This window comes from Leuresthes tenuis, unplaced genomic scaffold (genome assembly GCF_036924035.1).
Source record: "Leuresthes tenuis unplaced genomic scaffold, fLeuTen1.0.hap1 SCAF_24, whole genome shotgun sequence".
NCBI lineage: Eukaryota > Metazoa > Chordata > Actinopteri > Atheriniformes > Atherinopsidae > Leuresthes > Leuresthes tenuis.
The window spans coordinates 23,930,334-23,953,883 of NW_027325378.1; the positions used below are offsets into that span (position 1 = coordinate 23,930,334).

Consider the following 23,550-nt stretch of genomic DNA (forward strand, 5'->3'; position numbering starts at 1 on the left):
GGTAGAGAGGGTGTCTGCTTCCTGAACACAAACTGGAACCTGGTTACACAGCAAATGGCCTGATAACTGAAGGCCCTGCCTCCCATTCTACTTTTTAGAAACTCTAGAAACACAAGTAAACCTGCAGTTTGAAAGTGCTCCATCGGGAAAATATCGCACTTTGAGATCTTTAAGATATGATGGAGCTTGGTCATTAAGAGCTTTATATGTGAAAATAATTTAAAATTCTATTCTGAATTTAACAGGGAGCATCCCGCTTGTTCTCATCAGAACACGTGCCTTTATTTGATGTCTGATTTTTGGATCAGCTGGAGGCATTTCAGAGAATTTTTCGGACGGCCCAGTAATAAAGAATTACAGTCCAATCTTGAAGTAACAAATGCATGCAATTGTTTTTCTGCATCACTCTGAGACAGGATGCTAATAATTGTGGCAATAAAATGAAGGTGAAAGAAGGCAGTCCTAGAAACCTGTTTTATTATAGAGTCAAAGGACAGATCCTGGTCAAATGCAAGTCAAATTCAAGGTTCCTCACTGTAGCACTAGAAGCCAAGGAAATGCCATCTCAAGTAAGTATATTGGTACACAATTTCATCCTGAAGTGCTCAGGTCCAAAGACAACAAATTCAGTTTTTTCATCTGGTTTGATAGATAAGAACAGCTGAGTATCATCAGCATAGCAATATTAATTTATGCCATACAAGTCTAATAATATTACCTAATTAATCGGTCCAAGCACAGAACCCTGTGGAACTCCTTGACTTAATCTGGTGTGTGAGAAAGATTCTTCGTTTACAATAATAAACTGGAATCTATCAAACAAATATGACTTAAACCAGCCAAATGCAATTCCTTAAATCCCAATAACATGTTGAAGCCTCTGTAATAAAATGCTGTGATCGACCATATGAAATGCAGCACTGAGATCCAACAGGACAAGCACAGACACAAGTCTGCTACCAGAGGCTAAGAGGAGATCATTGGTAACTTTCACCAGTGCTATTTCTGTGCTATGCTGCATTTTGAATCCTGACTGAAACTGTTAAAAATAGATTATTTCTGTGTAAATGATCACAAAGTTGACCTGCAACATTTTTTCATAATTTTAAAGATAATAGGAAGCTCAAATGTAGGTCCATAATTAGCTAACACTCGTGAATCAATAGTATTTTTTTTAAGTCAGGGTTTCTTACAGCAACCTTAACAGTCTGCGGTACATAGTACGGATGTGTGCGGCTTATCGATTAGTCAATTAGTCAGAACGGCGCACACAGTCGACTACTTTTTTTAAGAGTTGACTAATTTTTGTTGGGGCAGGAGGAGACTTATGTTTCTCTATGTCGAGAACTAATGTTGACAGCGCTGTTACTGTCGGAGTTTGCAAGTCGAATGCACATTATGCAGGATGAAGCTAGTTTACCACGTTTCTACCAGCACGGTGATTGCTCAGTTACTCAACCATCACATCTTCAGGAGAAGAACAGCTAAAAGCTTGTGATAGCAAACAACAGGAATATATAGCTGCTTTGGTGATTGATGTTAGTTTAATGATGACGTCACAACTAATTGACTTTAATTGGCTTGATTAGTCGACCTCAAAATCACTTCAAATGTCCATCCCTAGTACATAGCCTGTCACTAAAGTAGATTGATTAAATCAAATATGGAAGTGTTGATTACAGTCCTTACAGATCCTTACAGTCGGTTGGGATTGGGTCTAAAAATACGTCAAAATCAGGTTCTAAAGATACTTTTAAAGCTGCTATACTTTATGATAGATCTGTGACAATAATGGGAAGGTATTCCATGAATTTTCTTTCTGATAGCCATATGAGTAGATTTGAAATGCTCCCATCCACCACTGTTTTGTTGAACAGAATGCTCAATGTTTGTTAGCTTGATAGGAATTTTAGTGTAATGTAAAGGGACTTAAAGAGTTATTTGTGATGATACAGATTCTCTTCTGACAGTGTGCTGTGATGGTGCATAGATGATGTCCTCAAGTTAATCAAACATCCCGTTTTTCTCCAGCTGATAATAGCTACACTGTTTATCAAGTGCAAGAAAACCTTAACGGGTATAACACTTACTTTTTCAACAATCCTAAACATGTGGAAGTATGGAAAGTGATATCTTCAGCTGGTTCTATCCGCAACATTTGGTACGCTAATATTCATTTGTTTTGTATGAAAACTGTTTATAGGACTATTATAGCATTATGGCCATAGTCAAAACACTTAATGAACAGTCTAATTTTATGTAAAACAGAAATATTGTGCTCTCACCGTTACTCTTTTCATCATTTTCACAGACAGATGTCTGAATGAAAAGTGAGGAAGATTTAGAGAAGTGACCAAGGACTGAATGCCATCGCCTTAACAGACTGATACAGCCAATGTTGCTATGTATCTCAAGTTTGAAAGGGGCTTAGGACTAGTTTTTGTGCAAAATACTAATTTATAATTTTACATCAGGTTGTTCCGCATTTCTGACACTGCCTCAATGGAACAGGCTAAAAAAAAAGGGTAATAGTACTAATGCAGACTGGAAGCACAGCCATGCTGGGACCCTCACTTAAAGGACAGTAGCGTGGTACTCACCAGAGCCAATAGCAGGCACTCAACACAATGCTTGTGGCTCAACCATGCACTTTGCTGGATCATCCTTTTTGAAAAAAAAAAAAACAAGATTATACTATTGCACAGTTCCCTATTGTATATTTTCATGCTTTCTAAATATACACTTAGTTATTTTCACTCAATCGCATAAATTGGGATGTGTGTCGGTAATCGTGAGGACAGGACAATGTGCACAACCATTCTTAAAGGAGACTTCTACCCTTTCTCACAAGCTGACACAATTTATTGAGGTCTTAAAATGTCTGTGGCATACAAAATAGCACACAGAGGCACTACAGACGCTCCATTTTCATCCCCTAATTGAAAAACTGAAACTTAAATTCGAAAGGATCTTTTTTAGGGTGTAGATTTCTGCGACCCGACCTTGGATAAGCGGATGAAAATGGATGGATGGATTTCACTCTACTCTGCTCCTCTTCTTCATGGTCTGACTCTTTTGAGATAGGTATTACTTAATAATCCTTGGAACACAATATTGTCGTATGAGAGAGAATATAGTAAATACCCTGAGAGCTTAGACTATGCACCAAACTGAAATAAGAAAAAAAGATACTTGACTGGCAAATTTATACTCAGATACTTAGAATTTGCACTTAGAGTGCATGACAGTTTACCTCTGTAAAGTGCTAGGCTCTAGCACTTCAGTATTTCCAACTAGATAGAAGAACTGTTAGTATTAATCTGCTAAATTCAAGTAAGCACAAAATTATAGGATTTCATGAATGAAATGTACAGCATGAGTTTACATCCAAAAATCATCAGACCCAGCAGAATCACACTGTCCCATATATTCACTAATGACATTGAAAACAAAACTCTAAGCAAACTATCAAGCAGTGACACCTGTAACCACCAGACAGTTTTTTTAAGTATATAACAGTATTTAGAAAAGAAATCAAGGAGATGAAACACTAGAGCATAGACTAATGAGGACTGAGGAACCCACAGAAGCATTGAAGAATGACTTGCTAGCACAAAATTATGCAACTGTGTGCAAAGAAATTGATATTGATATTGAACATATGCAATATAAAATGCCTGTAAAATACACAATAGCAGTCATACAATATACTGTAAAAATACACTACATGTGATAGCACTTGACAGACTCACTCTCTTTGTCACTAAGTGGCTAATAGAATGCTGGCTCAATATCCACAGACTGTTTGACCAGCTGGGAGCAACTGCAATCCAGGCTTGGAAACATGGATTTGCAATAAATACTCCTTTTTATAAGATTTCTGAGTAAATATGATAATTGTACAGTATTATGACAAAACAAAGATGTGAAAAGCTATTAAGCTTCCTCATTTATAGGCTGTGTAACTGAAATGTTTTTGCATTTGATGGGGAAAAGAGTGGGCAACAACACTTGCTTTGGTTTTCATTCTGGATAAGATTGATATGTTAGCAATTGAGTTTGGAGGAACAATAAAAGATCTATTCAGGAAGTTAATTTTGTACAGAAAGTGCCTTATTTGTGTATTCTCATTTCTGTGTCACCACAGCAATTGATCCTGCCCATGTTGAAGGATTACTATAAGAGCCGTTCAAAGTCAAACTGTATTCTGTGGTACTTCTAACGTGCAACTTAATGGAAAAATACCTTAGTCTCCAGTGTAAAGTTACGGAGCCCCCTAAGGAACAGGCTTTTCCCTTGCAATACTTTTGTGTTCCCTCGCATCAACTTTGTGTTACCTTGCTCTACATTTTATATTATCCTGCAATAATTATGTATTTCCTGGATCAGTTCAAATGGCTTCTGATTCACAGCTTCCAATTCGAAAATTAAAGGGTTATGGGCTACTACTGATGGGAGCCACCACGGACAATATTCAGGAATAGCTTACACATCAAACTCTCTAACATGCTATGCTGAAAACTTTACACACAGACTAATAAAATGCTCTCGTACATGTAACCGAAAAAAATTCGGCTCTCACACTGGTGAAAACATTTCATATAAACTACTGAAAACCTTTCAAATAAACTAGTAAAAAGCTATTGTATATACTTGTAAATACAAAAACTTTCATACACACCAGGGAAATTGCTTTGACATACTAATGAAATATTTTCAGATTATTTCATTTAAAATGGAAGGCATTTAAGTTCAATAGGAGGGCATTTCACCTAAACCGGATGATATTGTTTGAAACAGAAGTTGGTATGGTTAGTTAAGCGCATGCTTTATATTAAAGAGTCACGGCGTGTTTTTCCAATCAGAATACTGATGACTGCTCAGCAATCTGCAGATGTGCTTTTCCAATCAGAGCACAGAAGACGATGTTTAGTGAGCAGTATGTCCACAGTTGGAGCTGTAGTGGTCAGTTGCTGTCAGACTGCTGTTGCATTTGACAGGGCTCTGATAATCTCTGCTGAAGCCAAAATATTATTGCGTAAGGCCGCTGCTTCTGTAACACACTGCTGAGCAGCATAGCTAACCATACCACCTTCCAATTCAACATACGCATTACAGATTGTTGCTTGGACAACTAAATACAGTCAAAAAATGTTTGTGGAACTACAGCAACTGATTTCTTATCATGAAAATGTGGGCTAGATCATCTTATTAAAGTTTTTCCTGTTTGTGTATGAAAACATTTGAGAGCTGACCTTGGGAAGCAACACTCCCGAGGTCAGTGTTGGGAGTGGTAATTAATCATCTAATTGGTGTACCACAATGTGGCCACTGCTGTAACACTTTTCCCTTTTTCAGGGTTCCAAGTGGTCCACACACCATTGTGAGGCCATTAGCTTAATGTACGCACACACACACACACTTACACAGACCTCTGAAAGATTACATGCTACACAGTGAAAAGCTGATATGCCTTTCAATTCAGACAGAGCAGTATTCTCTAACAAGATGATTACTGATAGCTGGTGGACATGTGGACAGAGCTGGGTAATGGGTGGGTTAGTGGGTGGCTGGTGGCAGACAGAGAGGTAGAAAGGCCCTACTTTGGTATGGAAATGGAAACTGCTGAGAGAGGATATGATAAAATATCTGACTTTCACGCAGATAGCCAGGGGCTGTTTGGGCATCTGCTGCGCGTTGTGCTGCTACCTGGCCTCCCTGAAACACATGGGAAATCAACATGCACACATTACTTCTGGCAGCATACACAGTTTCACTGCGGTGAATTTACACATTTATGTATTTAAAGGGCAGAATTCCATCAAAAAAAGCATGTCATTGATCCCAGATCCATTTTGTTCATATTTCTTCATATGACTGTCCAATTACAGCCAAAGAGACATGGCGTTGAACCACCATGTTGCCTTCAACATAAATCGCAAGGATGTCAGGTGTCAGTCTGATTTATTTTTAACGAAGGCTGCTGACATTTAACAATAATACAGACAAGAATTAATCAGTCAGTCAGAAGGCAGAAAGACTAACTTCTCCGCTGACATGAGCCTTAATAGATGGGAATAAAATTCAGCAACCAAAAGTCATGTTGTGTTCACCACACGCTGTGCTTGAAGCTCTTGCTCTATCCGCCCACATGAATGACCCAGAGGTGATCAAAAATACACCATGGCCATATGTTCACTGTGGACTGAAAGCATTAAGTGGGTGCTCATTTCATATATTCAAGAGTTGTCTTAAGGCATTGGAGGACAGAGAGAAATGCATTTGATGTAGAAATGCACTAAAAAAGATGGTGAATAGTTAAGAGCAGTTAAGAATTCTGCACACCGCCAAATGGTTTGAATTTCATTCACTTTTCATTTTGAAGAATTTCATCATTTAAAGGTCACAGAAGCATCAGTGAATAGATTTTCTATGTTTTTATTTTTGAAAAGCAATAAAAGCAAGACACAAGTGATGCAGAAGCTTTTCATTAATTCAATATTCAATACTGTGACTCTGGCTCCGTTCACTGTCTCTGCCCTCACAACCAGATATCTGTCTGTCAGAAGCTGAGAGGAGAGCAGCTGAACAAACTGTGTTCATCAGGATGACTGACATACTCTGAATAAAAGCAGCCTCGTTGCAATGTACCTTCAGCAGTAGAAAAAAAAATTAATTGATTTCACTGCCTGCCTCAGTTATACCAGAACTCAGAATTCCCTAGATATGAGCAGCATTAGTTTTGTGTGATTTACATGTTTATCTTATATAAACAACTGCACGGTTACAATCACAGTGACAAGCGACAAAGTCACACAAATATTTATGAAAGTTCGAATTTAATGGTAATACTCTCAGAAGTTCTAGTTGATTGGATAGTTCAATATGAAATGGTGAATGGCATCTGAAAGATATACACAGTGAAATGTGTCTCTATATTCTTGCAAAACAGCTGCAGGAAGCTTGTTGATGTCTCTTGTAAAAGGCAGGGTTTTGTATTCTTTGACGGTGATATTTCCATCAGCCTCTCCTTTTTTTAATCCATAAAAAATTGAGCAAAAAGCATAAATATCTATTTCTTATTTCTGTGATGCACAGAGCGAAGCTATCACTGACCAGTTGGCAGTAGAAACTCCTTCAACCTGCCCCTTTGCTAAAATGTCTGCAAGTCAGATCACATTCCAACTCTTTTGAAACACCTCCCTCTTGTGTCTAGCTTGAGAACTGCACTGCAAAAAGGTAGGAAAAAGTCATCTAATTGGTGGTTTACCAGAATGTCGCCACTGCTGCACACTTCCCTTAGAAAAAATCTTCTTTTTCTGGGTTCCAAGTGGTCCACGCCGCCATTGTGAGGCTTTTGGCCTAATATACAGGTCTGATAATCCAACAGTTTCTGTCTCTCCACTGGCTGTCTTAAGACAAGGTCACAGTTCAGTATCATCTGAATGTTGTGTTGTTCATGCTCCATGTTGTGTTTTATGGAAAGCCAAAAGATTCTCATTTCAATTACTTTTCCACACCGCCTTGTTTCTATTTATGGCCTCTTGGCTTTAAATAAACACTGTGACAGTTTCCATTAGCCATTAAATAAGTGCGACCATCTGGTGAAAGACCTAGTGGTAATTTTGAAATGCCAGGTGGCACTCATTTAATGCCTGATTGCATTTGTAACAACACTTTTGATAAACACCAAGTGGCCTTAAGGTGGAGGAAAGAGAGGACTAAGAGGCATAGGGTGCCATTTGAATGAATACATGACAAATATAGACACACAACTAGAGTTCTGGATCTTGCCGAGTAAAATTAAAAAGGAAAAAATCCTCACTGCATTGTTGAACAAAACCAAAAAACATCAACAAGTAGCACTCTTAAACCTAGAATTTCTCAACAGTAACACTGGTTTTCTGTTGAGATATAAGAGGAGAAATACAAATACAAATGCAAAGTAAACTAAACTAAATTCTGGTCGATCTAGTCAACATTACCTTCAGTTTGAGAGAACTATACAAACTAAACATGAACAAAAGGGCAGATATATTTCTCAGAATGACTAAGAAAAGGCAACTGCTCTAAAACTCATTACAGAGAACAAAGCAAGGTTATTATAGATACGAGCTGCAGCGTTATACACCGACAGAGAGCTTACAGAGGTGAACCGCACAAACCAATTCACAGCTGCCCCAAATGATGATTTTGCTGAGCAGGAGACGGCTCAGCAGCCACTGTTTCAAATGGGACCTGAGAGCTGGATACCTGTCCAGTCAGTCTTGAAGTGCTATAGGCTGAAGGAAGAAAGCACTCCAGATGCCAGGCCAGTAATTAGTCTCAGCCGAGCAGTCAACTGCTCGTCCTTAAGTATCAAGAAAACACAATAACTGTACGGACAGTGGTCACTATGAAGAAGCGAGAGAAGGTAAGAAGGAGGACTGAAAGCTGCTTAAACCAAGTCAGTTTCAATTCAGATAGCTGGAATAATGAAATCACTACTGTAATTTCATATGTTCATATCTCAGCATATTGCCTTCATGGACCACTGTGCTTTACATTATTTAAACGCTACATATCTCTTTGTACAGTACTTTATGTTTCATGTAGCTGTGTGTGAACTTGTCTGCTTTGATTCCAAGCTACTAAATAATAATTTATACTGCAGCAATATAAGCTCCCTACAGGATTTATTAAAGTAATGTAATGTAAAGTAAAGTAAAAATTATGCTTTGACAGCAATTTTTTAGGTCATATTAAGTTGAGTCAAGTTTATTGCTAAAGCACATTTAAAAACCCAAGACATCATTGCTCAAAGTGATGAGCAAGCATCATATCACACAAACAGAACACATTTAAAACAATTAATAAAGAAAAGAGAAGAACATTTTTTAAAAAACAGTGTCAAAACAGATAATAATGCCAAAGAGCTGAAGAGAACTCACAGGTAACAGCATAACGTAAGACTAACATCATATTTCTCCAGTTTTAGCTTCTCTTCACTGGTTCTCTGTTAAATTAAGAATAAAGATTGAAATTCTTCTCCTCACATATATAGCTCTTAATGACCAAGCTCCATCAAATCTTAAAGATTTCGTAGCTGGATCTTTTCCCAACAGAGCGCTTTGTTCTCGGTCTGTAGGTTTACTTTTGGTACTTTCCTAGAATTTCTAAAATCTGTTGGATTGAAATCGGACAGGAAAGAAAGGCAACACTTCTGTTTAGATCTACAGGTAGTAGCTGTGGGGCTTTGGACCTCACAGAGTAAGATCACAAATTTTTCATAATCATTGCTGTCACTTATTATCATGAAATCCTAAACAAGGTGAAATGCCCTTCAATAAAGGCAAGAGACTTCAATGTTCATGATTGCAAAAATAACAGAAGATGGGTTGGATAAGTATTATTTGGTTATAATTAATGATGGAGGACAAACAAGGTATAGTTAGTTAAAAATCTAACTAAGTCTGGGTTGGAGAATGGGATACGATGGATGGAAACACACTTATAAGTGACCATCCTCTAATCTTAAAGCACGTTTGGAAAACATGTAAGAATAGAGATAGAGAAGAAACCAAATAGATATAACTTTGCCCCCGATAAATGGGCTGAATCTACAGAGAAATGATTATGTTTGGCTGATATGCTTGTTTTCTTCATTGGAAGGAAATCAAATTCATTCAAAAAAATTTGGGAAATTATTTATTCATTCCAAAGGAAAATTATATTGTTGCAGTATTTATTTTTTTCTCCACTGTCATTATAAGCTGCCGTTGCATGTGGTGGTTCCTGCTGGCAGGAGTGACCAGAAACTGTTCTTTAGACAAAGGAACAGAAAGAATTAGAGAGAGGAAGGAATTATCATCACAGGTAAAGTGGAAATTAGATGCGTATTTGGATATTGACCTAGTAAACGTGTTTTTTTTGGTTTCTATCTAAGATGTTAAGGATGCTGTTTTATGGTCTATCTTATGAGCTCTTTAAAAAAGTAGATGATATGGTGTTATTCTTTATTGTTATCTTTATCAATACATCTATCCATTTTCTACACACACTTAATCCAATTTAAGTCCCAAACAGGCTTGTTTAGTTTCATTAGTGTCATTAATATCTAACAGGAGGGAGATCCTCATGTCGATCTGACCTTATTCGTGAGATTTTCATTCTTTGTTCAGAATCGTTAGAATGGGTGGTTGTTCGGTTCTGTGGGTATCTGGGTGCTCTGCAGTTCAAGGAAATTAACTGGCAGACAGTATTGCAAAATTTAGTTTGAAAAAGTTGATGTAGATATTAATATTTCATGGGAAAGTTGTATCCCAGTGAGAATTAAAAAAAATATAGCTGCAAGCAGCGATACGGGGTCTAGCAGAATAGCAGGTAAGCTTATTGCTGCTCAGGAAGGCATCATGAGTCCTTACACCCAGTTTGGTGTTTCAGATTAACTCGTCTTCATCCAGGGATTCCAACGGTAACTCATTTGTCCAATTTGAACCAACAGCTCCAAAGCTATGAGCAAAATGCAGTTTTTGTACTTATAGCGTGCCCTCTGGGTGGAAGTTCCCCAGACTTCTTGGGCCTCTTACAGAGTTGGTCATGAGTCCTTGTTATAAGTTTGATGTCAAACGATCAAATGGTTGCTGAGATATGGCTTACGTCCTGTTTGGCGCGTCATCGCTGAGTTTGATTGGCTGCTACGGCAAAAAGGAAGCAAATTTAATAATACCACTTGATAACTTTTATGAGGCTTGCTCTGAAGATTCTGTGTGTCAAGTCCCGTGGAAATCAGACAATCCGGGTGACCTGTAATGCGTTTTGAAGGTTTTTGATATAATTCAAAATGGCGAAAAATCCAAGATGGCGCGAATGACGTCATGACGTTGCTTGACATCGGCTATATCCAGGGATTCCAACGATACCCCATTTGTGAAATTTGAACCAAGGGGTCGACAGATATGATTAAAAATGCATTTTTGCTAATTATAGCGCCCCCTACAGGTCAATAATCACCAATATTCTTGGGCCTGTTAGGGATTGAGTTATGAGTCCATGGTATAAGTTTGATGTCAAAAGACCAACCGGTTGCTGAGATATGGCCTCACGTCCTTTTTGGCGTGGTCGCCGCTGACTTTGATTGGTTGTAGTGGGTGAACAAAGTCGAAATTGAAGAAAAAAACGAGCAACTTTTGTGCGGATTGGTCCAAAGATACTCTGTGCCAATTTTCATGAGAATTGGTCAAAATTTGTGACCAACCTTTTTTAAGGTTTTCAACAAAATCCAAAATGGCGGAAAATCTAGTTAGACGGAAAATGACGTCATAGGGCGCGTTCGACTCGTCGTGATCCAAGGATTCCAAGGATACCTTGTTCTGCAGCTTCGCTGCTAGACCCCTAATAAGAAAAGCTACTAAAACAATAGGGTTCTGCAGCTTCGCTGCTAGACCCCTAATTAAAAAACTTTCCAGCATTGTGGATTATATTAATAGTTAAAGACATAGATTAAAGTTACTGTTTTATTCTGTTAAATCTGTGTTCGGGCAACATCAGAACCACCAGAGGATTGCAAATGCAATAATTCAACTTCTGAGGCAGAGTTATTTCCAAGACCATAATATGTGAACTAGTTTTTCTTCTTCTTCACCTGCAGAGGGCGGTAATGCGCCGTGATGCGTTCAAAGTGCCTTAACTCAAAGAAGAAGAAGATTCAGAATTGAACTTGAAATAGGATGGTTACAACTATGTGTTCTATTATTTTGTGTACAGGGATCAACCACACCAACTCCAGTCTCATATGAACACACATTACTACTCCTCATAACCAATGGATAAACATTTCTGTGAGAAAACAAAAGAATGACAACTTTGAATGTGTTTGAAGATGATAGTAGATGGTTGTGACCGGTACAGCAGCTCATAGAACCCACTGTTTACAGCTCCATTATGGACACACTGTTGAACGGATTTGGGACTGTTGTCATCATCATTAGAAAGGGCCAAAGAAGGAGCATGTGCTCAGGTTGTGTGTTCTCTGGTGTATGAACTACATTCTTGTGCCTTCATCCTACACTTAGACACACAGGACTGGATTCAGTGTGCTGTCGCTCATGACTGCAGAGCAATTTGACCTCTTGCTCGGTCTGGTTGAACCTCACATCAGAAGGCGGAACACCAAACTGAGACTGCCGATCACCCCAAGGGTTATCCCAATAAATAATTTTAAGCGTCTGCCTTTGTATATTTTCTCATTTCTATCCCTTGCGTAGGAAAAACATTCAGGTTCCTCAGGTCTCAATATAAAATTGGAGAAAGCACAATTTCACAGATAGTTATGGAGACCTGTGCTGTTCGTCATGACAAAAGCCTTCCTGAAAGTAAGGCGTTATGGCGAGATGTAAATATTAATAATAATCATGTTTTAATATCATACAGATGATAAATGATATGATCCACAATTTAGATGACGAGTAGAAACAACTCTTAATGCTAACCTCTAACCTTTCTGTTGTCAGACACCATCAACAGAGGCAGATTGGAGCACGATAGCTCGGGGCTTTCAGTTGAAGGGGTAATTCCCTCACTGTGTCGGGGTGCTAGATGGCCGGCGTATTGACATTCAGCCTCTTGTAAAGAGTTCAAGCCTTTACCACAAAGACAAAGGAAGGTCCTCTGTGGTTGTGATGGTTTCTGTTGACGCAAGCTACAAGTTCACCTATGCCAGTGTTGGATAGCGTTTCAGATGCTGGACCGTTTGCCCACTTAGACCTGCGCAAAGCAATGGACCGGAGACTGTTGAACTTCCCTCCACCTGAACCGCTTGCCAATTCCATCATAACGGTGCCATACATGTTTGTGGGTGATAAGACTTCCCTTTGAGACACATGGACCGCGGTTACAGGGTGCTCAATGACCGTCTCCCCAGGTCTCGGAGGGTGGCAGAAAATGCATTTGGCTCTCTGGCAAACAGACTCAGAGTTTTCAGGTCCACCATATGAATGCACTGCTTTCCATTAGTCTAGTGACAACTGAATGCCTCAGTGTCACGTCTGAATGAGCATCCTGGTGCATTTCCGACCCTTGGGTCTAGTAACACACTTCATTTGACAGATCACATTAAAAAACAAATGGGTAGCAAAGGTGTTCACATGTTGCCCCATCATGATCCACCTGTGATGATAAAAACAGTATTTTCTCGTCTTTTCTCATTATATTTGTGCCAAATAAACAAGAGAACTGTGTCAAAGTCACAGTCTGATTTAAATAATATATTTCAAATGCTCCCATCTACTGCAGTTCTCATTATTGCTAAATATAGTGGACTTACATCTATATATGAGAGATGTTGTACTATAGACAGTGTTGTATTAATCGGTTATGTGAAATTTTATGTGACATGACAAGTGTCAGCAGTGAAGTGTTGAAGAGAAGATGTCAAGGATGCAGAGCAGGAACCAAATAGAGAAAAATGTGAAGGAAGTTCAAACCATTTCTTCCCTTGATCATCATGGGAAGAGTGAGCTCACTGGCAGATGAAAATGGATAATGGATGTGTTTGGAGCCCTGATGGGGACACAGCAGGAGTTTCAGGAAGGCCTTTTTTTTTTTTTTACACACCAGGAACAACTTAAAACCTCTCTGCTCATCTCTGTTAACAGTGAAGAAGGAAGGATTTCGGTGCTCGTTAACAACAGGTGTAATCCTGGACGTAGCATTTCTGCACCCTGGTTGTTGAATTGTTGGCAGAGTTCACCTGTGTTACCTGCTGATGCTGTGTATGACATCATCAGCTAAGTTGTTGCCACCATAACAACACCCCAACCACACCTCTCTTCCGTACTTCGACTTTCTTTATCAGCTGGTTTTATTTTTTGTGTATCCATAACAACAGCACATCTCCTATAACAATTTACACGGCAGCAATATTATAATTTCCTTCTGAAATTAATAAAGTATTTTTGAATTGCTGAACCGAGTGTTTAGGAGACTGATGGCCTGAATAAAAACACGTGGTGTGGTCCTTGCAACCGCTCATCGGCTGCCAGACAATTCGTCGATGATTAAACATTTCCAGAACGACAAGATATTTAGATGTTTTTAATTGAATTCAAAACTTTATTTGAAAAGAATTCAAACAAAAAATACACAATGTGAAGAGAGGACTGATGAAAACATTTTTTAGTCTTCACACAATGGGCAGCATGTGGTCAGGCCTTTCAGGAGGCTGCCTCAGATGCTCAAAGGGGACCGTGGGAAGCTTTTGATTTATGCGATTTCATCTGTCATTAAGAAATTCTTAAGTGATCCCCATCAAATTAACACATTTATAAAGCATCTTAAACTTTTCCACCAGCTGGGATCAGACGTGCTCACCGTTCACCTTTTGTCAAGTGTACCTAAAGAATGTAAATCTCCAGGAAAGACATTATTCAGAGGCAGAAAAGGACCAGCTTTATTAATCAACTTAAAACCAGTTAGATATTGCCACTTCACACAAGAATGTTTTCTGGGAACAGAAGCATGGAGGCTGTGTCAGTGCACAGAAACTGCACACTTCATCACACATTCAAACAATAAATAAAACTGAGCACATGCAGAAAGTTCGAAGAGGATGATGCTGAAATGTGACGCTAAATATTTTTTAAAAATCCAACTAAATGCAGGACTTTTATCAGAGATTAAGTGTAATCTCTGGGCTCATACAGTACGATAACTATGATGGTACTCTACTTACAGGGTTGTGTAATGAACTTTGTCAGGGTATAACTGCAGAGCTGACTTCCATCCTGATGCCTTTTAAGTTAAATACCCCCCCATTACAGAGCTCCAACAAAAAGCCGTCTGCCCCATCTCACCAACATGCAGCTTACACGGCAAGTCATTACAACGGCTCAGATGACGGCTGGATCGCTGCATTGCACGCCGACTTTATGCCTACAGAGAAAAAACATGTTCACGTAATAACCACCAGTGGGATTCTGAATTTTGGTTAGGGACCAATGTTGAGGAGGTCAACGGGTTCAAAGCCTGTTAGAGGGAGCAACAATCTAAACACGAATCGCTGCGATTAAAAACCTCTTTAGACACCAAAACCTCTTTGTCTTTACTGGTGCACTTTAAGGGGTCTGCAATTCATTTCAAAATTAATCTTAGTCAATGAAAAAAGTTTTAAAAAGTCTCCAGTACACATTCCCAAAGCCCTACATTTCCCATAATGCAACCTGACAGATCTTTCAGAATGCTCAGTCTTCGTCAAGACACCTGCGGTTTATACAGTCAAATTCCCCGTTTGTCATCTAACTGGTTTCAATCACAGACTGTGGTACACTAGGATCAATAGTTCTGGTCCTGGCAGGTCAACCAGTAAGAGCTGCGTGAACAAGGTGATCGCAGACAGATGATTTTAATCCACTCAATGCGACAAAAACCCACTTTAGACATAGAAAGCCAATTAAAAGACTGGAGTGCATTCTTTAAATCCTTTGACATCAGTGCTATTAGGATTCTGCCATTAACCCTGATTATGTCACTGTGACATCACCAGCATCGTCTCTTAAAACTCGAGGACACTCCTTCCAATACAAACAGGATATTTCAGTAGCAGCGAGTGATTATTGTTGAGATTTTTTAATAAGAAAGCTGTTTTTGCATGTGAGCCTCACTGAACTGAGTCACACAGGACGAGGCATGTGACCGGTGGGACAAACACTAACCTATGACGCGTTGCGAAGAGCTAACGACTGCAAAGCATGAAATTACATGAGCACATTACATGAGTTTCATACAGTATAACTGAGATTCTGCTAAAGTTAATCGTTTAGATTTTTCCTCTTTTTGCTGACTTTTTTCACAGCATCCGACATGATGCTCCCAGTTTGCAGTCCTTGTATGTTTGAGTTTATGAGCTCTGTATATATCTGTCAGTCTTAGGAGGTCCAACGCCACCAGGTCACCTTCATGCGGTCCCACACAGCATCTAAAGAGTCAAAGGCGGGGCGCACATCCAGGATGGAGAACTGGTAGTTTTCTTTGTTGATTTCGCCATCATAGTAGTCGATGACATAGCGCACCTCTTTCCCACAGCGGTCAATGATCCAGTCGTGACGGTCAAATGGAAGCTCATACCTACAAAGAAGAGACATTCAGTTACCAAGGTTTAGGCAGCTCTGTACACTGAAACACTGAGACTTAAGCACAAACCACCTTCCAACTACTGAGTTGAATGGGTGCAACTCTGGTAGAGACATTGTCTTGTTTAATCCATGCATTTTTCTTCCTTCTAAAAAGCTGGGGCTCACAATCGATGCACTGCGACTCAACCTCCAACTTATAATAATCTCACTTCCTTCTAATTCTCCAACTTGCAGACACTGACATTCTGGTTTTGTTCAGGTACTCCTGCTCTGATAGGAGTCATGAGCTAAATGGAATACCCCACAAATCTAAAAGCTGCAACATTTCACACTCTAATGGTATTTTGGGGTTGATACTTTCACTTTCCTTCTTTATTGATGAATCCCACATGATCTTTATCCTCTACCTTCAACACCAACGCACAAAGCAGTGACAAAGCATAGCCAGCTTACCCCATCCAGTGACGGAAGCGGGCCCTGGGTGAGTACTCTTTGGCCTTCCCCCCAAACCGCTTCAATGCGGGCCCACATGGACACTCACTGCCAGAGAACCGGAAGCAAAATATTCAAGCAACTTTCCAAGACCGACTAAAATTCATCAAGAATTTGTTTGATGCTAATGTTGCAGTCATCGTCACTTACCCAGCATGCAAAGCCTCCCACTTCAGGATCTCCTGCCACGCCTGCTCATTGTTCTTATTGTGGATTTTAATGATGTTGGTCATGTCATCAGCGGCGAGGTCATCATCACGCCAGCGCCACCTGGTACACATGAAAATACACGCATGTAAGAGATCTATAAGTGACAACACCTAGTTTTCTACTGACATCAAACCTGTGAGCTCTCAGGGTAGTTACGGTATACTCTCATACAGGAATAACACACTTCAGGGGTTATTGGATGTACCTTGAGTTGACATTTACATGTACAAGCTGGAGCTAATCTGTTGAGTGGCTCACTCAACTCCCTAAAACAGGCTGCTATGAACAGAGCTGTGTTTTCGTGGTTCAGAAAAGTGCTGGAGTACTTTAATCCTGCATTTTTACCAAAGGATGTCAAAGACAGCTCAGAACAACAGGACACTGGACATCAGCTCGGTGTGCACTGACCCCTTTCGCAGCATGGCATTCCAGAACATCTGCTCAGATGGATAAACCCAGTTCTTCTCTGTACCATGTCGGGGAATGGTAGACTCCTCCCTGGAGATGGACAGTCTAAAGGGCTGATCTGCAGCTGGCACTTGGTTAGGAGGCGGCATCTTTCCACAGAGAGAAAGGGGATAAAAGCAAAAGTCAACCGTGAATATTTCAAAAATTAGAACAGAGTGAATTTATGACAAAAACAGAAAAAATACATCAGCTGCAGAGTGTGAAACAGTGAATAACAGCTCTAAGTCTGTATACAACACACTGACAGTCAGCCATCACTCTTAAGACAGACAGCCAACTTTACCATATCGCAACCAATCTCTTTTCATTTGTAATGGTCTACAACTATGCCCCCCCCACACCCTTCTTTAAATTGATCTGGTTTTTCTCACTGTATTGTGTACTTCTTACTGTCTTCTTGAGCAGACTCAGACAGTACATCCTGCCCAGCACTTGGTGGTCGCCTTTGTGATGTGTCATTGTGCTAATTTGCTTGTTTAGATGCAAATAGGTGCCTCTCATTGATGGTGGCTTGGTATGCAAGACTTTTACAATGACAAGTGGCATTTTACACTGCTCGTTTTGAGGTTCTAGAATCAATAAATGCATTTCTAAAATAAAAAGGTCTTATTTGTTGTTCCCATCGTAGGCAGAAGGTGGAACCGTTTCATCTGAGATAGAAACTGTTTTAACTTCAACTCTAAATATTTCTGATAATTTCTTCTATGTCTTCATCACATCAACGATGTAAATGTTCTCTCTTTGCTTGTTTTGTGAAGCTAGCTGTCAATTTTGGATTTTTTTTATTTTTTAAAGAGGCCTTTACGACTTCTTTTAACCATCTAAATTCACATGACTTCCTCACTCCCTTTATCCTACATGTCGAAGAGTCCTTGGGCAAGACACTGAACCCCACGTTGCCTCCCAGTGTATATGAATGTGTATGAATGATTAGAAAAAGCACGTAGTTAAGTAGTTAAGACGCGCTGTATGAATGTGTGTGAGTGCGGTGAATGCGGCATGTAGTGAAGCGCTTTGAGCGGTCAGTTAGACTAGAAAAGCGCTATACAAGTACAAGTTACCATCTTTTCTCTCTAAAGTGTTGCTGATACCATGTTTGCTGGATCAATGTCACTTTTCATGCCGGCTGCAGCTTTCATGGGACATTCCACAAACTCGTAGGCCCGGTCCTGGTGGACTGGACCTGCCTGTGCTTGCTGCTTCGGGAAGTCTGACGAAGGAGCCACTGGAGACAAAAACAGATAATTGAGGTTTGTTGCACGATACTCATACACTTCCACTCCACAATTACTGGCGTACCTTTGACAGGTTGAGCTTGATGCATGGGACACTCCGAGGGTGGAGACACTAGAAGAAGATTTAGCCAAATTACAATATGTGGACACAGTTCCACAACATAGTTCAAACACGGCATTCCATAATGATAATTATAATAGTGCATTACATACCCTTGACAGGCTGGACTTCCTGGTGCATAGGACAGCCTTGAGGTGGGGCCATCATGGCCTCTGCCTTGACTGTCGGAGCAGTAGGTGTAGACATGGAGGCTCCCATCCTGCCCTTTCTAGACGAATAAGACAGCCAGAAAATTACACCTCACAAGCCTACGCCTCTTTCCAAACAAGTCAACCTATCACGTGCACCGCAGCTCAGCCACTTCAGAGGAAGAGTAGAACTAAAACTTTTGTTCGTTTTTGCCATAGAACACTTAAGCAAACTAATGTCAGCCCAAGATTTACAAATGAAATATTGTCTGTTTTAATATCGGGACTACACTCACTCCCCCCCTCATTTACTTCTGTACAGTAAACTGAAGAACTTCGTTGAAGAAAGTCTTTATTTACATGACTAACAGCACAGAGCAGAAGTCTAACAGGGGGCACTTTTCCCTGTGCACTAAAACCGTCCTCGGTTCTTTTAGAATGCAGAAGAACCGGTTTTTAGTTTGGGGCGTTGTCCATTTTACCCGTAGCTTTGTGTGGGTCTTTATGTTAGTGATCTGACCTCGGTGGGTTGTGCTTCATCCTGTTCCTAGTAATGACTTTCCTACATGTGACTAAGAATCCTGAAGATGCACCGATCCCCTCTTTAAAGAATACTGCCAATCCAAGTAGCACTATTCTCGGGTCCTTTTGGGATCGTGTATCCTAAAATGCCATCCAGATTTAAAATGTTATATCATCCCAAAATGTTTTAAGCGTTCCACATGACCAAAAGATGTAAAAGTTATTGGCATTCTCCTGAGTACGTTGCCTCCAGCACTGTTGCAGAGTATCCAAACATTTAGATTTAATTTGAGGCGTGATAAAGAAACGTATTACGGTCTTCCGGACTAATTCTGTCCATCTTTTGGAGCGGATCAAGAACAGCCGTGTCCTGCACGCAGAATGCTAATCCCCTCTGACATTTCAAGGTTTAGCTCTTTTTCCCCACAGCAGTTTAACATGCAGTGTATTGTAGCCAATGGAGAAGTTTAGAAGCAGTTTTACTGCAATAACCGTGTCTATAGCGTCATTACCTCCTTAATTTCGGTACTGTGGAAATGTCTTAACAGCAGATATCTACCCAGATCCTTCTGTGCGCAGCTATCATTTCTTTTTCTTCTCATCTTATGGATGCATTATCTACTCCAGGTTTAAATTTTGCATGATAAGATGACCACATCAGAAGTTAACCAACAAACCAAAACCAGTGATTTTTCATGCAGTGGTCAATTTTGAGAGTTTGGGCCAGTTTACTCCTTCAATGTGTTCTTTCCACCTGCTATAAAGAAAACATTGAAAACATACATTAAAATGTTTATTTTATTGCATCTTGTTTTCTCGCACCAGTAAGTTTCTTCCGAATTTACCAAGAAGTTAGAATTCCAACACTCCATGCCGATCTTCGTCTATTTACTAAAGTCTGTCACGAGTCTCCTGCATAATGATGTGTTACACAAATAATGGCACTTTCTTTCTATCAGTAACCAATCGTGAATGTCTAAAGGCGGATTTATAGGTAACGACGAGATCTCATTAGCTACTGCTGGTTTCGCTCAGACGCATCACGTGGTGGACACTTCTGTGTTTAGCTTTCGTGGAATCTCCGAAAATGCCCTTTACACCGCAACTTTCAAAGGAAAGAAAGCAACAATTGCACTTTGCAAGATGCAATAAAAGAAAATCTATTAGATTAGCTGATGAACCAAGGAAGCAGCACATCTGACCGCAAACTGTCGTTAGGAAACCGAGGGGGGGTTAATGACAGTGCCACTGACTGTCATACAGGTCTCAATGAATTGATACGCAATCTTGTATTGAGCCTGATTTCTATATTATTATTATTATTATTATTATTATTATTATTAAGGGCCTGAGCATTTATTCTGTTTTTGAGCAATTGTTTCCAAAACAAATGTATTAAATTCCCCTATTTAAATCTTTAAATGCCGTTTTTGTCTAAATCAGTTTTTTGTATTTTCCAGTATCAATGTCTCAGCCTATGTAGCACCTACTCACTCAGAAAAATACACTTGGCATTCTGAAGATATTTACAGAAGGATGTGTTAATAAATAATTTCTGGTCTGATTTATGTGACTATATATTTAGAAAATATGGCGAAAATCTATGTTTTTAAGGCTATGGACGGTATATTTTGATTTCCTTGCAGATATTCTGAAATCTTCCTGTAATTTTCTTTTCATCTTGTGTGTAAACAAAACTAAACTGCACCTGGCTTTATCATGTGTTCAGATCTATCTACCAGAAATATATGCACATTTGCTCATATTTAATGAGATAATGCCTAATTTGCATAATTAAACATGCAAATTGAATTTTTAAAAATAATTTTATTTTTCATACTTGCGTAAGTCATTAACTGCAGAAGTTTCATGGTGATATCTATTGTTATAAAATGTTCACCTGTAGTGTCTAGCCTTAAGTTGCAAACTTTTTTCATCTCGAGCGCATTACTCAAGTGATTTGGTCATAAACGTACAACAAAGAAAGCGTGACACTTCTTATTATTATTTATTTTAGAGAGAAAATGTTAAAGTTTTACTTTACAAGACAAAAAAAAAGTTTAAGTTTGTTTCTTTTTAAACACATACCATTTAAATACACAGATCAGTTCCTGAAAAATCTGGGGTAATTCTTGTAGTGTCTTTTTCTTTTCAAAAAACAGAAATCGTGTTAAGATGAAATAAATAACGTCTTATACTGCATGCTGACTTCAGTGTTTGGCTTTCAATAAGCTGCACAAACGCTGTGTTCTTTCTTAAGAGTCAGATATCTACTTGAGTTTGTCGTTTGTTTGTTTTAAACTTTGCATAATTAAATCTGACCTGTATGCCTTCAATGGCAGCTCTTCCTTTACAACCAAGCTACTTAACTTAATGTTCACTCGGCAGACCGATGAGTAAATCCCTGCCTTTACAATGCTGTACAGACCACCTGCAGTTCAGAGCATCGCTTTCTGCAGTTTACAGACATTTGTTGTCGAACCACCAAATGAGTTATTCCCTGCAGATGTTGGGGCAACACCAACAGCAGAACACGAAATTTGCAAAGCTTTGCTTCTTTGCATTATTTTTTACCTTTTAACTGTAGGAAGAAACTGATCTACTTGTCTGCTGATTCAACATCTTGTCCTCATCATTAACTTGCCCCCCTCCATAATTCAAAGGACCAAGTGAGGCTCGGACAGTGACTGAACACTTGCTTTATTACTGTACGACTGTTTTTTATTTATTTAATTAAATGTGTTTGTGCAGAGGGGCGTAAATGCTCCTTAGGTGCAACTAATGTAAGATGTTTCAGTGTAGTTAGATGTCGGTTAAACTAAGTGACAGATTTTAGTATCTGTACTCACTGAAGATCTCTCCTCTACATCTTAGCTTTCACTGGGTGCATTGGAAATTAAAGGTGTTTCGCGCTTTTATCGTTTCAATTTCAAGATAACATGATTGTAAGTGTTATCAGACAAAAAAAAGGGATTCTGGCTGGGGTTTAAATTAACGTGGGATCCGAAATAGCCGTTAGCGTCAGAACACATAACAGTTACAGAGCCGGGCACACACAGGCATTTCAAGGTGCCTTACGTAATGATAGCTGGACCAGTTGGAAGAAAATACAGTAACATTTGCAATGTAGATTTGTGCAAAGAAAACAATGTTAGTAGAACAGGTGTATTATTAAGGAATGACAGCAGCCAGAGCAGCTGACTGTTAAGCTGACATAACACTAGACCATAGTGAAACTAACCTTCAGCTGGCTACGCTAACATAGCCTGACCCCAGAGCTCCGTATCGATGTCACGTCTACCGTTTATTCTCCGACTGTACCAGAACTAAAAGACTACAATGAAACGCAATAGAAGTGTCTGGTACATGTTTTCTACATATTAACATAGTGCTACTTTCCGCAACTACCTCCGTTAAACGTTAGCTAAGCCACCTAGCTTTTCAGGGGATGTGACCACTTTCTAGAAACTTCCTTTTAACGCATTCTTATCGAGGCATGTATTCATCTCTCAGAGCGCCTCTTTTGGTTTCAGGACAAACAAACAAACAAACAAACAAATAAATAAATAAATAATATGCGATACAAGAGAAATAACTAACCTGTGGATGTCAGCTCAGATGCGCTCTCTCGTCTTATCTGGTTTGTTTCCCAATGTCAGCGTGCTGGACGCAGCCAGACCAGTTGTGCAACTATGCACGTGCTTTACGCATATCATTCACGTCATGACGCAATTATACGCCGCTGCATTCGAAGGCAACTACGAACTCTGAAATTCAGTTCTTCGTTAATAAAAAAGAAAGAACAAAAAAATATTCGACAATAACATGGGTAAACTTTCTCAGCTACGAGTTTTGGAATGTGCGGAATTCCAAAAAGAGGGGGACATAAACTGTAAACGTAAATAATGTATTTTTCAATTAAATTTTTCAAATATTTTTCAATACAGCGATGAAATACCATAATTGTCAGAACTGTTGTTGATTATCATCATTAGCTAAGCATCAAAGCAAACCCGGAGGCGGCCACATGAATTTTTACACTTTGTGAAGGAAAGTACGGAGCTCGAAAATGATTTAATTAAATTTCTCAATTCCGAGGTTCTTCGAATACAATCTAGAGATGCACCATTAAATTGCAATGAATTACCGTTCTTTTTGTAATGCAGCCGGTTGCATGTCAGTGGGGTTTGTTTACGAAAGCAGTAATTTCAGATTATCTCAAACATGTCCCCAGCAACTAACAACGGGGCTATTAAAATTGAAAT

The 23,550-nt window shown here is 39.3% G+C and overlaps 1 protein-coding gene across 1 annotated transcript; it reads right to left on the minus strand.

Moving 5' to 3' along the window:
• Positions 1-14,054: 14,054 nt before the first annotated feature.
• Positions 14,055-22,995, minus strand: hccsb (holocytochrome c synthase b). The gene is made up of 8 exons (XM_072378619.1): positions 22,886-22,995; positions 18,728-18,843; positions 18,579-18,626; positions 18,371-18,504; positions 17,220-17,368; positions 16,752-16,871; positions 16,563-16,649; positions 14,055-16,101 (listed from the first exon to the last, which is right to left on the minus strand). Exons 2-8 carry the CDS (start codon positions 18,831-18,833, stop codon positions 15,903-15,905), a joined length of 843 nt encoding a protein of 280 aa, XP_072234720.1. The 5' UTR covers positions 18,834-18,843; positions 22,886-22,995; the 3' UTR covers positions 14,055-15,902.
• Positions 22,996-23,550: the final 555 nt, after the last annotated feature.